This window comes from Lolium perenne, chromosome 2 (genome assembly GCF_019359855.2).
Source record: "Lolium perenne isolate Kyuss_39 chromosome 2, Kyuss_2.0, whole genome shotgun sequence".
Classification (NCBI taxonomy): domain Eukaryota; kingdom Viridiplantae; phylum Streptophyta; class Magnoliopsida; order Poales; family Poaceae; genus Lolium; species Lolium perenne.
In genome coordinates, this window is record NC_067245.2 from 191,341,039 (window position 1) to 191,354,674 (window position 13,636).

General features: G+C 48.6%; 2 protein-coding genes across 3 annotated transcripts; one reads left to right on the top strand and one right to left on the bottom strand.

Annotated features, from left to right (window-relative positions):
- Positions 1-5,223: 5,223 nt before the first annotated feature.
- Positions 5,224-7,691, top strand: LOC127334213 (cysteine proteinase 1). The gene is made up of 4 exons (XM_051360631.2): positions 5,224-5,737; positions 5,845-5,964; positions 6,796-7,039; positions 7,146-7,691. The coding sequence occupies exons 1-4, from the start codon at positions 5,255-5,257 to the stop codon at positions 7,430-7,432; spliced, it is 1,134 nt and encodes a 377-aa protein (XP_051216591.1). The 5' UTR covers positions 5,224-5,254; the 3' UTR covers positions 7,433-7,691.
- A 1,474-nt stretch (positions 7,692-9,165) lies between these two features.
- LOC127334214 (uncharacterized) lies at positions 9,166-13,187 on the bottom strand. 2 transcript variants are annotated; one of them, XM_051360633.2, is made up of 3 exons: positions 11,837-13,187; positions 11,055-11,326; positions 9,166-9,412 (listed from the first exon to the last, which is right to left on the bottom strand). In XM_051360633.2, exons 1-2 carry the CDS (start codon positions 13,029-13,031, stop codon positions 11,055-11,057), a joined length of 1,467 nt encoding a protein of 488 aa, XP_051216593.1. In that variant the 5' UTR covers positions 13,032-13,187; the 3' UTR covers positions 9,166-9,412. The 2 variants fall into 2 exon arrangements, with proteins under 2 accessions (XP_051216593.1, XP_051216592.1); XM_051360632.2 differs by having other exon boundaries at positions 9,166-9,417; positions 11,837-13,186.
- Between the last annotated feature and the right edge of the window lie 449 nt (positions 13,188-13,636).

Genomic DNA, 13,636 nt, shown 5'->3' on the forward strand with positions numbered 1-13,636 from the left:
CCTGTGCAGGACAAATTCAAGCGTGCAGTAGTCCTGGTCGAGGCAGAGGAAGACGAAGTTTCTGCGGGAGATCAAGAGGTAGCAGTGGCTGAATGGACTCGGGGGGCAACCCCCGTATCCTGCAAATGGGTAAAGCCACCAGGCCCGCCCAGGGGGTTTGATTTTGACGTGACCAAAACTGAGCAAATCTTCGACCTCCTGCTCAAGGAGAAGCAGTTGACGATTCCCGAAGGTCTCAAATTCCCCACGATGCAGGAGCTGAACGGAAAGCCATACTGCAAATGGCATAACTCGTTCTCCCATGCCACCAACGACTGCAGGGTATGGCGTCAGCAGATCCAAATGGCGATAGAACAAGGACGTCTGATTTTCAACCAGCACGCCATGAAGGTCGACACCCAACCCTTCCCCGCCGTTAACATGGTGGAATGCACTTACCCTGAAGGTTGCCAGCCAGGATCCTCGTTCAGCATAAACATGGTAGGACCTGGGCACCACTCTGGCAAGGATGGAGACGAGGGCAGCTGCTCTCGTAACAAGGACACAGAGGAGGCCGCTCCACGCGATCGGCTCCGTCATGATGGCAAGCGCTACGTCACAGAGGGAGAAGTGAAGAACATAAGATATCAGCGACCCCTCTCTGATCACCTCCTCAACAAGTATGTGAGTCAGTATGACCAACGCCGACGATCTAGCGATGATGATGAAAGAGATCGTCTGGCTAGAGAAGCCAGAAGACATCGTCGGCACGATCGCAATGAGGAGGAGTACGAGCGCCGTGCCAAGGAAAAGTCAGGGGAGCGAGACGACGAGGAAAGGCATTGGGACTGTCCCTTCTTCAGACACTACTGGGATTCAGGAATGAGCCGATTGCCCACAATCGGCAATTGCCCAGAATGCAACCAGAAGAAGAAGGAGGCAGCCAACGTGTCCGTGTTCAAGCGCCTAGGGCCTCTCCCGCCACAAAGCAAACGCGCTGAGTCCCCTCGGTGGGAAGATCTCGAGGATTCAGAAGACGAGGGAGAAGAAGAGGAAGAAGACAGGTACCACCGGCCAAGGTGGTGCCCTGATGGACTCAGCCGTTCCCAAAAGCGCAGGGTTCAGCGATTACGCGGCCTGGAGGAAGCCGAAAGGTTATACTTGCATACGCTAAGGAAGGCACGACCTGATCTGGCTGCGAAAGTTCAGCGAACCCTGGACGAAGAGGGTCGTCCACGGAAAATGGAGTGGCGCCCCAAGCAAAGGAAAGCCGATGATGAAACATCGGCTGGCACAAACATGGTGTTCATCCTTCCTTCGGAGGTTAGCGTTCCAGGATTAAACGATGCACTTAAGGACGACAGCGAGTGCATCGACATGACAAAGGATGAGGTTGGGATGGTCTTGTCCACCGGCCTGACCGAGTAGCAAGGACAAACCGATGAGAAACGTGGCGAGGCCGATCCTTTGGATCGGCCCAAATTATCTGCGAAGGAACGTTACGAAACCTTCATTGAGCGCTTCAGTCAATATGGAGGCCGATTCCAGCAATCGGCCAAAATTATCTTCATCACATGTTCTGCTTACATGCAACGTCGATTTACTTGGCAGTGGTTTTACGACGGCTGATGAGTTGAATCAACCTTGGTCCTACCGGTGCCGACGTGCAAATACAATGCCTTGACTAAACTACAGAGCCGATATCTGCAGTTACCTGACAGATTCGGCTCGGGGGGCACCTAAACACGATGAACATGTGAACATGTGCAGGAGAACATGTGTACAGTGAAACATTGGGGGCCGATTAGGAAAAATCGGCCAGTAAAAAAAAATTTCATAACATACAGCCGATGCAAGGGCATCGACTTTAGAATTAAGAAGCGAAGCCGATGCGCAGCCATCGACTCTAGTACAATTACACAAGACCAAGACCTACCGGCTATGTGCTCAGGGCTCACATTGTCGCCAAGATGGTTTTCAGTTCGGCTGCAATGAGCCGACAACCCTTTGCGTCAGTTAAGCTGTTGGTGTTTCATCTACAACATCGGCGCTCAGTAGAAGGAAACTGATCAATGGGGGCAAGTCTGGCTGACTCTTCAGGGTGGCTATCTCGGATTTCCAGATTACCTAAGGTCAAAGCCTTGTGGTTGGACCTGTGCATCCTCGCCGGTATTCTCGCCTTGATTAAGGCTCGGGGGGCAGCTAACTTGGTAGATGCTCTGTTTGGGGAGCCGATTGGAGTTGCATCGGCTGACCTTGCATCGTGGTCTTCTCTGAAAGCAGTGAGGTGTTGCAGAGGAAGACTGCTAAAGTTACGAAGAGAAGCCGGAAAAGGAGGCCGTCGGCTTTTACAGGTTTTGGACGTCCTGTTGCTGCAAGAAAAGGAAAGGGACTGGATTCTCAAAATAGCCGATGAATAGTCATCGGCTAAGGGATTGCGAAAATTTATGGTCAGGTATCAAATCGCAGTCTGAATTTGAGAAGTGCTTGACTGACGGTCTAATCGACATTTGAGTCCGGCTTCATGGGCGTCTAAAGGAAAAGGAATCCGATACGTGGCTATCGGTCTTGGTGTGGCAAGCGGAAGGGGTGAAATTGGATTAATTGAAAGATGAATTGAAAGAACAATTTTCATTAATTCAAAGGAGCGGCTTTACAAGAAAGAGCCGATGGCTCTCAAAAAAGGGATCTGGTGCCTAGTGCACTGCTACTACTAGTCCTACTCTACTAGTCGTCGCTGTCCTCATCGTCGCCGTCGTCAATGTCGTCGGCGCTGCTCCCAGGAAGCTCCTCGTCGCTGCTACCCCAGCCCTTGGCTGAAGCTTCGTCTTCCTCGTCATCATCATCATCCTCGCTGTCCGCCCAGGAGCGGAAGCGCTTGGTCGGCGGATACCCGATGGAGGAGGAGGATTCATCCTCCACCTCTTCCTCCTCGTCATCATCATCGTCTTCGCTGTCCGCCCAAGCGCGGAATCGCTTGGCCGGCAGAAGCTTAGCGGGGGAGGAGGGGCCACCCTCCTCTTTTTCTTCTTCTTCCTCTACTTCTTCCCCCTTCCCGTTGGGGGAGGTGGGTTTCGCCCAGGGATGGAGGTCGTCTTCACTTTCGCTTATCAGCTCCCCATCGATGAGGAACTTGAGGTCCTCTTCCTCATCGGTCAGAGGCAGGTCGCCCTCTGGCGCATGATCGGAGTTCCACTCCGGCTCGCTCGAGGAGAAGGATTGGAGGGAGAGGCCGGAGGAGACAGAGGAAGAGGAAGACATTGCTACAGGGGAAGAGGGTTTTTTGGTGCCGATAGCTGGAACAGAGGAAGGGGATGAAGTAGGCTAATCAATCGGCACGGTTAAATAATGAGGAGCCTAGTGGAAATTTATTGCTCAAGCAGTTTCCGAGGGTGTGGAGCCAAAATTGTCAAATCGTGCAGAGAAGTTGAGAAGGCAGGTCGTCATGATGAAGAATACTGCGACAGGTCTGCTCTGCCACGACATGACCCTTCGAAGGAAAAACAGAGTGGTTTTGAAATTATCATTGCCAAAACCAAGGGGCATGTGTTATCACCAGATTTTGGCCAAATCAGGAGGTGGGCCGTAAGGGAGATGGGCTTGGAAGATTACACGTGGAAGATCTCTGAAGCGGCCTTGCACGAAGAATTTGGGCTAGGTTGCCCGTGTATCTTTAGTTATAGTAGTTCGCATCTTAGGTTAAAAGTTAGAGTTTGTATCGTGCACGGTGGGGATTGTTCCCACGTTAGAAAGTCCCCTGGACTATAAATATGTATCTAGGGTTTATGGAATAAACAACAACCAACGTTCAACCAACAAATCAATCTCGGCGCATCGCCAACTCCTTCGTCTCGAGGGTTTCTACCGGTAAGCATCATGCTGCCTAGATCGCATCTTGCGATCTAGGCAGCATAAGCTTCATGTTGTTCATGCGTTGCTCGTACTGAAGCCTTTTTGATGGCGAGCAACGTAGTTATCATAGATGTGTTAGGGTTAGCATAGTTCTTCGTATAACATGCTATCGTAGTGCAACCCTTGCATGTCTAGCCGCCCTTACACCTATCCTAGGTGTAGGGGCGGCACCCCGCTTGATCATTATTTAGTAGATCCGATCCGTTACGGTTGCTCCTTGTTCTTCAAGGATTAGTTTAATATCTGCAATAGTTAGGCCTTACAAAGGGTTGGAGGATCCAGCGGCACGTAGGGTGTCGTTTGCTAGTCCTAGACAGGATGTTCCGGGGATCAACCTCGTGTTGGTTTTTAGGCCCTATCTAGGATCGGCTTACGATCACCGTGCGTGGCCGCGAGGCCCAATCGTGAGTAGGATGATCCGATTATGCGGTGAAAACCCTAAATCGTCGTAGATCGCATTAGCTTTATCTTGATCAAGCAGGACCACCATATATTCGTGCACCTCGTACGAATCATGGGTGGATCGGCTCCTTGAGCCGATTCACAGGATAACCTGAGAGCCGATCGAGGCTCGTATTTAATGTTTACGTGTATGCCATGCAGGAAACTAAGCGAGGCATCTCCATCACCTTCCTGACCAGGTATAGGTCAGGTGGCACGCCCTTGCATCAGCATCGGACGTGTGTACCAGAGGCTTTGCGGGCCGTCGCTCGGAGGGACCAGGGCCAGCCGCAGCCCTAAGTTATTCCCGGCTCTACTGTGTTGCCCGTCGCTGCCCGCCGGTGGGTTTTGACCGCAACAACATTTTGGTTGGTTGGGTCATGACTTTGGTTTCGAGCCGGGATTTTGGGCTCTTGGGTGCTTGATTTTGGTTAAGTAGGATACTTCATTCGATGAGGCTACATTTTGCAGAAAGAAAGATACACAATTTTTAGTTAGTAAACGTCGATGTTTCATATCAAATGCATCTATTGAAACGAGTGCAACCACAGTTTATCAATTTTTTTGAGTGCAACCACAGTTTATCAATTTTTTTTTTTTTTGCATAGATAACTATATGGGAACTGCTCTGCCCCATCGAGATCCTCGTTGCGTTAGAAAAAATATCACCGCCCCTGGATAGTTGACTGATCTACGCATCTCCATACATCACCATCGACGCCGTCGTGGTCACAGTAATCCACACTGAGCTGCTGGCCATCCTCCCCAAGCATTAACAAGCAACCACGCAAGCAACTCCAACACCCTACACTACACCTCACCAACAACTCGCTATAAATAAACCAGGATCAGTGAGCCAAACCCACACCACACACACAACAAGAAACCGAAGAGAAAAAAAATACTACCAGACCCACCAATCATGGCTCGCCACCGCCGCCTCCTCCTCCTCGCCGTCGCCGCCACCGTCCTCCTCCTCCTCCACTCCGCGGCCGCCTCGGCGGCGGCGGAGGACCCGCTCATCCAGCAGGTGGTCGGGCGCGACGCGGAGGGCGACGAGCCGGGGCTGCTGAGCGCGGAGGCGCACTTCGCGACCTTCGTGCAGCGGTTCGGCAAGTCGTACCGGGACGCGGACGAGCGCGCGCACCGCCTCTCCGTCTTCGCCGCCAACCTCCGCCGCGCGCGCCGCCACCAGCGCCTCGACCCCTCCGCGGTCCACGGCGTCACCAAGTTCTCCGACCTCACCCCCGCCGAGTTCCGGGACCGCTTCCTCGGCCTCCGCAAGTCCCGCGGAGGCCTGCTCGCCGCCGGATCGGCGCACGACGCGCCCACACTCCCCACCGACGGCCTCCCGGACGACTTCGACTGGCGCGACAAGGGCGCCGTCGGACCCGTCAAGGACCAGGTCCGCCCGCCGCCGATCCGATCCAGGATCCGTGGTTCACCGGTGGTTTTGATTCGGGTTGACCAGGCGGGATTTATCTAATGCTTTTTTTTTTCTTGCTGCTGCAGGGCTCGTGCGGGTCGTGCTGGTCGTTCAGTACCTCGGGGGCGCTGGAGGGCGCCAACTACCTCGCCACCGGCAAGCTCGAGGTGCTCAGCGAGCAGCAGATGGTCGACTGCGACCACGAGGTATCAATCTGCTTCTTCTCCTACAAATTGCCATGATTTATTCTAGAGTGGAAAATCTACTACAGATTCTTCAATCTTGCTGAGGTTGCGTTGAAAGAATGGTGCATGGATATTCTTGTATATGTTGTCCTTTTCCTCATCGGATAGATCTGTTTTTTTTTTGTAACCGTAAGAAAGTACCGGTACTAGGATAATGGATGTACTGCATTCCATCATATAGGGACAATAATGGCTCCACTGAATTAATTAGGTTTATCCACTTTGTACCAGGCAAAATCAATAAACATTTGGTTGTACCCTAGAAAGTACTCTCTCGTTCGTTCCCTGTAATAAGATGTTTTAGATTTCAATGCGAAGTAGATACAGACACCGAAATGAATGAACATGCACACTGAAACACATCTAGATGCATGATTTTAAAAAAAATACTTTCTAGGGCTACTCCTAGCTTGACTAATATCTACCGGAACCTTCCAAATTCTCAGTATTTAGTTTTAAACATTTTAGTGACAACGAAGCTACTATGCTGCGAGGACAATCAATCTTGGTTGGGCCAGGCCCAAATTCAAACGTCCGCGGCTGAGGCAAGAAATCCTTTGTGTTGTCTGTTGTGTATTAACCACACCATTGGCCTGGCTGTATGCTCATTTTTCTACATCTTTCTACTGATTATGAATGAAGTCATTTCTCTAATTGAAGCTCAAGATCTCTCTATTTTGCAAACAATTTCAATCGGATTACTAGTACTGAATTTATCCCTGCTGGTTTCACATTCTTATCTCTTTGAAGGTGTTGACTTAAGACATGCTAATCTCTTGTCATCAATTGCAGTGTGACCCAGATGAACCACGTGCATGTGACGCTGGATGCAATGGTGGCTTGATGACTACAGCTTTCAGCTATCTTGCGAAAGCGGGTGGCTTGGAGACCGAGAAGGACTACCCTTACACTGGGGCCGGCGGCACCTGCAAGTTTGACAAATCTAAAATTGCTGCTCAAGTCAAGAACTTCAGTACTGTTGCTGTCGACGAAGATCAAATTGCAGCTAACCTTGTGAAACATGGCCCACTTGCAAGTAAGGATCCAACTCATTTGCGTATACGTATCGTCAGATGTTACCAGTTTGCGTAGGGATAACATGAAAAAATTGCTGCTGATTATGCATACTTCTGTTTGTGCAGTTGGCATCAATGCAGTCTTCATGCAGACATACATTGGTGGTGTCTCATGCCCATACATCTGCGGGAAGCATCAGGATCATGGCGTTCTCCTGGTTGGCTATGGATCAGCTGGTTACGCGCCACTCCGCTTCAAGGAAAAGCCGTACTGGATCATAAAGAACTCGTGGGGCGAGAACTGGGGTGAGAGCGGGTACTACAAGATCTGCAGGGGCGCACATGCCAAAAACTTGTGCGGTGTCGACGCCATGGTCTCTACGGTGACTGCCATCCATACCCAGAAGGAATAGATTCTTGCTAGTAAGCTGGAGTCCGGACTCTGGGTTGCCTGCATGACATAAGATGCTTGTGATTGTGCCAAGTATGTTGGTAGTTACAGCTATTCTACGGTATTACATTGCAGTTTGTGATCAGTAAATATGTGAAACCTTGTCTTTGATTGCTGTAATATTCGTATGGATTACTATGTATCACTATGACGCAGTTCATGGAACATGGAAGTAGAAACCTATTGCAGTCAGTAATGTATATAATTTGGTGTTCTGGTTAGTCACTGAATATTGTGCGATGATATACTATAAATCAATGCTACTCCCTCTTTAACTTTTTCTAAATTTGCATGTATTTAGACACTAAATAGTAGCTAGATACATCTAAATTCAGACAAAGTTATGACGGCTTTCATGGAACGGAGGCAGTAGATCTGATAATGATGATGCTTCTTTTGATCTAGAGCTAGACTGATTTACTTATTCAGTTAGTCTCTGGGTAAAAGAAGAAACATTCAATAAGAGAAAGTTAAATGATAAGCAGTGGCTGGAATAATATGGAATGTGAGAGATGAGTGATATTGATAAAAGTTGGTTTCTTCGTGATACAAACTCAGATGGTAATTATATGGACTTTGAATGAACTTCCAAAACTCGGATCTCACTCGGTACGCACTATGCTATAGTTCCAATAAAAAAACAAATGCACCTCGCGTTGAATTGTGATAATCCTGTTTTCCTAATCAAGTGTTGCATGGTTTGTTGTTTGGCTAACTGAAGTGTTACTTCAGCACCTAAATCCTCGCAGCACATATGTAAGTTCGGTGCAACACCGTTCAGATAACCGAAACTGAACCTAAACGTGATGACTCACTTTGAATGTGTATGAGCGGCTTAGGCCAGTTGGAGTTCCTGGCTTGGTTAGCTTGCACAAGCAATGATAGGTGCAAAACGGTCATGGTAGGGGCCGGACTTCAATCTCACTAGTGAGAAGAGAAATGAGATGAAAAGAAAATTGCTCTTCTTGAAAAAACAGTAATGTGTGGTAGGAAATGGATTATGATCACAAGGAACAATCTCTTGGAGAATTGGAACGAACTCTCTGGCCAGTTTGGATCTGAAGATGTGATTTCCTCTGGACTAATTGTTCGGTTCATGCTCACTGATATTTGATACTGGTATCAAGATCAAAGATAATGCAACATTCAATTATCTACTGTAGATGCTTAGTAGGTTATCCGGAAATAGCTCCAAGCAATAACAGACTCAAGGCGGTACTACTAGGAGAGAGTTGGGGCGAGAAGCAGGAGGAACAATGGGGGCCTTTCCCAAGCAAGTGAACATAGCGCCCCAGCCATGCTTTATTAGGTATAGCAACCTTCCTGAAAGTAAGGGAGGATTCATCACGTACACGCAATCAACTTCTTTCCCTGGTACATCTTAAAAAAAAAAACCGAAAACTTCTATCCCTGGTAGGCTGGTACACATACTGCAAAGTATACTTTGCGTTCTATCAGTTGATGCGAGAATCAGGAGTAGTGGGGGCCGTTAGACGCTAGTGAACACATGGCCGAACCCTGTTTGCTGGTAGGTGAAGCGTTCTGTTTATGTACCATCACGTACATAAAATTGACATAATATTATGTTTCCGGCATGCACCCCATTTTATGATCAACTACCATCCCTAATATACACACTGCAAAAAATCACACCTTTGCGTGCGCGCTATATGTTTATGCCTGACAGAGACACATACAATACATTTATCTGCACACGAAGCACACAATCATATTCCAAGAGAACATACAATCCGTTTAAAACAAACTGATGATTACAACTTTACAAACAAACAATGAATCAACCTCTACATTTACATCATCAACAACCCACATATTTTATTGAAAAGAACAAACAAACATTACCAATACAACAGAAGGGACTGAAAAGGGTTAAAGAGACAAATATTTACAGTATCGTCGGTGTTGCCGTCGCAAAATTGTCCTGTCCTGCAAGAATATAGCTAGTTAAATTCTCTTCAATGGCATAGATAAAACTTTCACGTGGCTAAATTTGAAAGGCGAAGGGGCATTGTTCTAGTGGTTCTACACAATATGGGGAAAGAACTTGTGATAGTTGTGGAGTAATCTTTTATGACTAAAATAGTTCATACCTATGCACTATGATTAGATCCAGAGCTGTAATCACCAAACTTGGTTTTGGCTATTATAAGACTGCTATATTTAATCCGTCAATAGACATTGACACATTGTTATTAGATTTCTATGCAGTCCTCATTGAAGGTGCTTGTAGATGTGTTTTTAAGTAACTCAATAGTGCATTTGCATCCAACAATTGCCAACAGCAGTTGTTTTAAACTTAGGTTGAATGGCATGAATTGTTATTGTGGGGGTAGGTTCTCTTATGCATCAGATGCTCCAGTGGTACTAGGAATGTATTAACTGTTCAATAGAATTATACTGAAGAAGTCATAGTTTTTACTGTAAAAAAGCCCAGATATGCAAAATTTGACATTCATCAGATATGGTTTTTGATTGGTCCGTTGCCAAAATTTCGTAAGTATCCTTTGCAATTCATAGAACATGGCCCAACAATTTATTTGTTTGGACTCTGACCAAAATCGCCCTACAGTACTTTGTCAAAAGAACAACATTCACCCAAACTGGTCATCAACTGCCCATGAAAATAAACTAGAGAGTGAATGACGAGCGCAACTGTCAAGTGAAGGACAAGTCCGATCAAAGATAACATTTCTCTGAAATGCAAACTTGGGCATCCATGTACTCCAAAGTCCAAACCAAACACTACCCAAGGTTATGGCCAAGGAACAACACACAATGGTAATGTATTTGTATCACATGCAAATAACCTTGAATTATTGTATTATTTCAATAACTATGGATTGGTTCCTTTAAGAAGTCCATAATAATAAGTTAATAACCTCTAATTAGACTATCAACCTAAGTAGATTACCAAGACAAACATGGTATATTACCAACTACTGCACAGTACTATACATATATGGTATATTTACTCATTATCCTACTTATTAGTTGGAGAATTCTAGTGCACTCTGTAATCTGCAAGCAGCGGGCCCAAGTAGTTAAAAAGTTCAAACGAGTTCTGAAAAATAACACCATGACAGCTAGCTATGAGTTGGCATAATATTAAAAACCAGTCAGGTATCATAATCTAGCTCTGACATGTTTTCTCGATACCTATCTTACAGCGCGTACCATTACGTGTGAAAATGTATTTGAATATTAATTTCTATACTTTGTTATAATCTCAAAAAATGCAATGCATAAATAGGTTAATTTCACTAGTGTCTCCCCAAAAGAAACAGACAAGGTACAGAGGTAAATTTTTCCCCTAAACTTCTTCCTTCCCATCATCCATGAAGTACAGAGCCTGATGAAGATCCCAGCTCATTCGGACTTAAAACGATTCCAGAGTGCATGGTATTATTATTCATATATGGGAAATGTAGGATGCAATCATTGTTTGTATATATTGCCCAGGGAGACAGCTGTAATGTTGGATTATTGATTCCAAGGTACATGCGCCACCATCCGAAATGATGTTTAAAGAAAAACCAACAGAGGAAATTCCATTCATTACTGACCTAGATTTTTTTTGAACTTTTAGGAGAAATACAGTGCAAGTTCCGCCCTGCATCTGCAGCATCTTTGATATCTTGAAGTTGGTCAGCTATATCCTCCAAGAGCTGCAACTGTAACGATTGCCTTCTTTCATTTGCTGCAAGCCTTATCTTGTCTTGTGCACCTTTAATCGCATTCAGACTTTTACCCAAGAGATCATCTGCGGCAGCTCGGTTCTGCAACTTGTCTGCTTGCATTGCTGCGTCTGAGAAGCTTCGGCCGATCAGGCCTTTAACTGCATATGAACAACTATTTTTTAGTACCAAAATGATTCCATAACCACATTATTAGTTTCTTAAAATGTTTCAACAATAGGAGATAAACATGATCATGGAATGCAGCCGGAGTACACATGAGCAAAATGATCAAAGGTAAGGATGCATGCAGAAATGCTCAAGGGTGTCAAGAGGATGCATGTACAAATGTATAAGACCATTTTCATAAAAACTAGATATAACACTTTGTTTGCTAAATATGATACAGGGAACATTCAGCTCACAGAGGGAAACCACACAGAGGCCAGCAGGGTTGTATAATAAACTAACATAGCAACATTCAGGCAAACTAATCAACAAAGATGCCTGCGAAGAATAACTTGAATTGAATAACTATAGGTCAACGAAGATCCAAACAATAATTGCAGGAATACTACAAATTGATTTATCATAGCAGTAGAAAAGAACTTGCGTTTGTCACGCACTAGATAGAATAGGAAATATCAATTGAGTTCCCCATACGCACATACCTTCAGTAGTGAAGCAAATATCATCGACAACATGGACATCGAAGACATTTGCATCATTCTCAGTTGGCACGAAATCATGGCAAATCTTGTCAACACGCGCCTCCTGAAATTCATCAGCAGTCAGCGCTTCCATAGCTTTGATACCAGCTGCAGCATCAACTTCAACATCACCACCTTGATCCAGGCTTCGAGCAGACACGGGGAAATCCAAGCTCCGGGCGGAGAGGGGGAGGATGACCACAGTGTCCGCGCCATCATCTTCCAATTTGGATCCGAGCAGAGGAGGAGGAGCTTGTTCCCCCAGAGGAGGAACTTGAACAGGCAAAGTGTCCTGGTACCCGCCCAGGGGATGCGTGACGCGAATGGGCGACAGCAATTCCTCGCGCACGAAGGGCCTCCTCGCGGTGCTAAACGCGGAATCGTTGGCGGCCGACCTGGACGAGCTGGGATCGCCCTCGGAGAAGAAGTTGTGCGGCGTCATCATCACCTCGTCGCCGTCGTCGTCGTCGTCGCCGTCGACGGATAGGCCGAGCAGGCGGCGGTAGGACTCGACCTCCTTCTGCAGGGATCGGGCCTCGCGCTCCCGCATGAGCAGGATGTCCCTGAGCTCCTCCACCTCGTCCTCGTAGAAGGCGCAGCGCTCGTCGGCGGTGCGGCGCTGCTGGCGCGCCTCGATCTCGAGGGAGGATTTCTCCTTCTGCAGGCGCAGGATCATGGCCATGGCCTCCTCCGCCGCCGACGCCGCCGCGCTCCGTTCCTTGTCCAGCTCCTGCTGCAGCGCCGAGCGCACGTTTTCCTGCCGCTGCTGGTCCGCCGCCGCTTCGCGGTTCAGATCCCTGACGTCGTCCTCTTGCGCGTCGACGAGCTCGTCCTCTTCGTCGTCATCGTCGGAGGAGGTGGGGACGGAGGCGAAGGGGAAGCGGGAGCGGAGGGAGAGGGCGATGGAGTGGAGGACGCGGGCGGGGTAGCGGGCGAGGAAGCCGAAGAGGCAGGGGAGGTGCGGGCGGGAGCAGGTGCAGGGCAGCGGGAGGCCGAGGAGGAGGTCGAGGAGGGCGGACGCCGCGGAGGCGGCCGCCGCGGCGCAGAGGAAGGCGTAGACGATTGCGAGGTCGAGGAAGGCCCCGGCCAGCGCCCGCGGCGTCCAGGCCGCGTGCACGCCCGCGCCGGCGGGGCAGGGCGGCGGCGGCGGCGGCATCACCGCATAGCGATCGCCCGCGGCCAAATCGGGCACGGGGGCGGTTGCTATGGCTGGTTGGTGGGGAATGATTGAGGAGGGGTTCGGCGGCGCGCGGCGGAATCGGCTGCTTTCGCTTGATGAGAGGCGGCCACGCTCCGTGCTGGGCGGCGGCGAAATGGTGGTGGTGGGGGATCCGGTGGAACCGGCCGTGCCGTGCCGACCTCAAGGTGGGGGTCGACGTCGCGCGCGCTTGCGCTCGTGCGGTGCGGTGTTGTTTGTTGGTTTCTCGGAAGGAATGGTTTGGCGGCAGCCTGCCTGCCTGCGACGGCTATCGTCGCTATGGCGTCGTCGTGGAACCCGTTTTTGGCGAACTTTTCGCGAATGAAGCAGTTGATCACACCACCGAGTCGCCTGGCTGGCAACCACACGGCCGGTAAAAAATTCTATGGGAGAGGGCCGCACGGCGTCCCTCCTAGGGCCCCTCCTGGGATTTTGACACGTTGACTTGTAGCGCTAATCTTGGAGCTCTCTCGTCCATAGAATTTTTTTCGCACACGGCCGGACACATAAAAGGCCACAAGAATTACCTGACCTGTGCCAAACGTGCAAACCACGGGCCACAA

Coding starts and splice junctions, on each gene's coding strand:
- LOC127334214 (XM_051360633.2), bottom strand. CDS start 13,031: ATGCCGCCGCCGCCGCCGCCCTGCCCCGCCGGCGCGGGCGTGCACGCG. Junction 11,327..11,836: donor TATTTGCTTCACTACTGAAG/GTATGTGCGTAT, acceptor GTTCATATGCAG/TTAAAGGCCTGATCGGCCGA.
- LOC127334213 (XM_051360631.2), top strand. CDS start 5,255: ATGGCTCGCCACCGCCGCCTCCTCCTCCTCGCCGTCGCCGCCACCGTC. Junction 5,738..5,844: donor TCGGACCCGTCAAGGACCAG/GTCCGCCCGCCG, acceptor TTGCTGCTGCAG/GGCTCGTGCGGGTCGTGCTG. Junction 5,965..6,795: donor TGGTCGACTGCGACCACGAG/GTATCAATCTGC, acceptor CATCAATTGCAG/TGTGACCCAGATGAACCACG.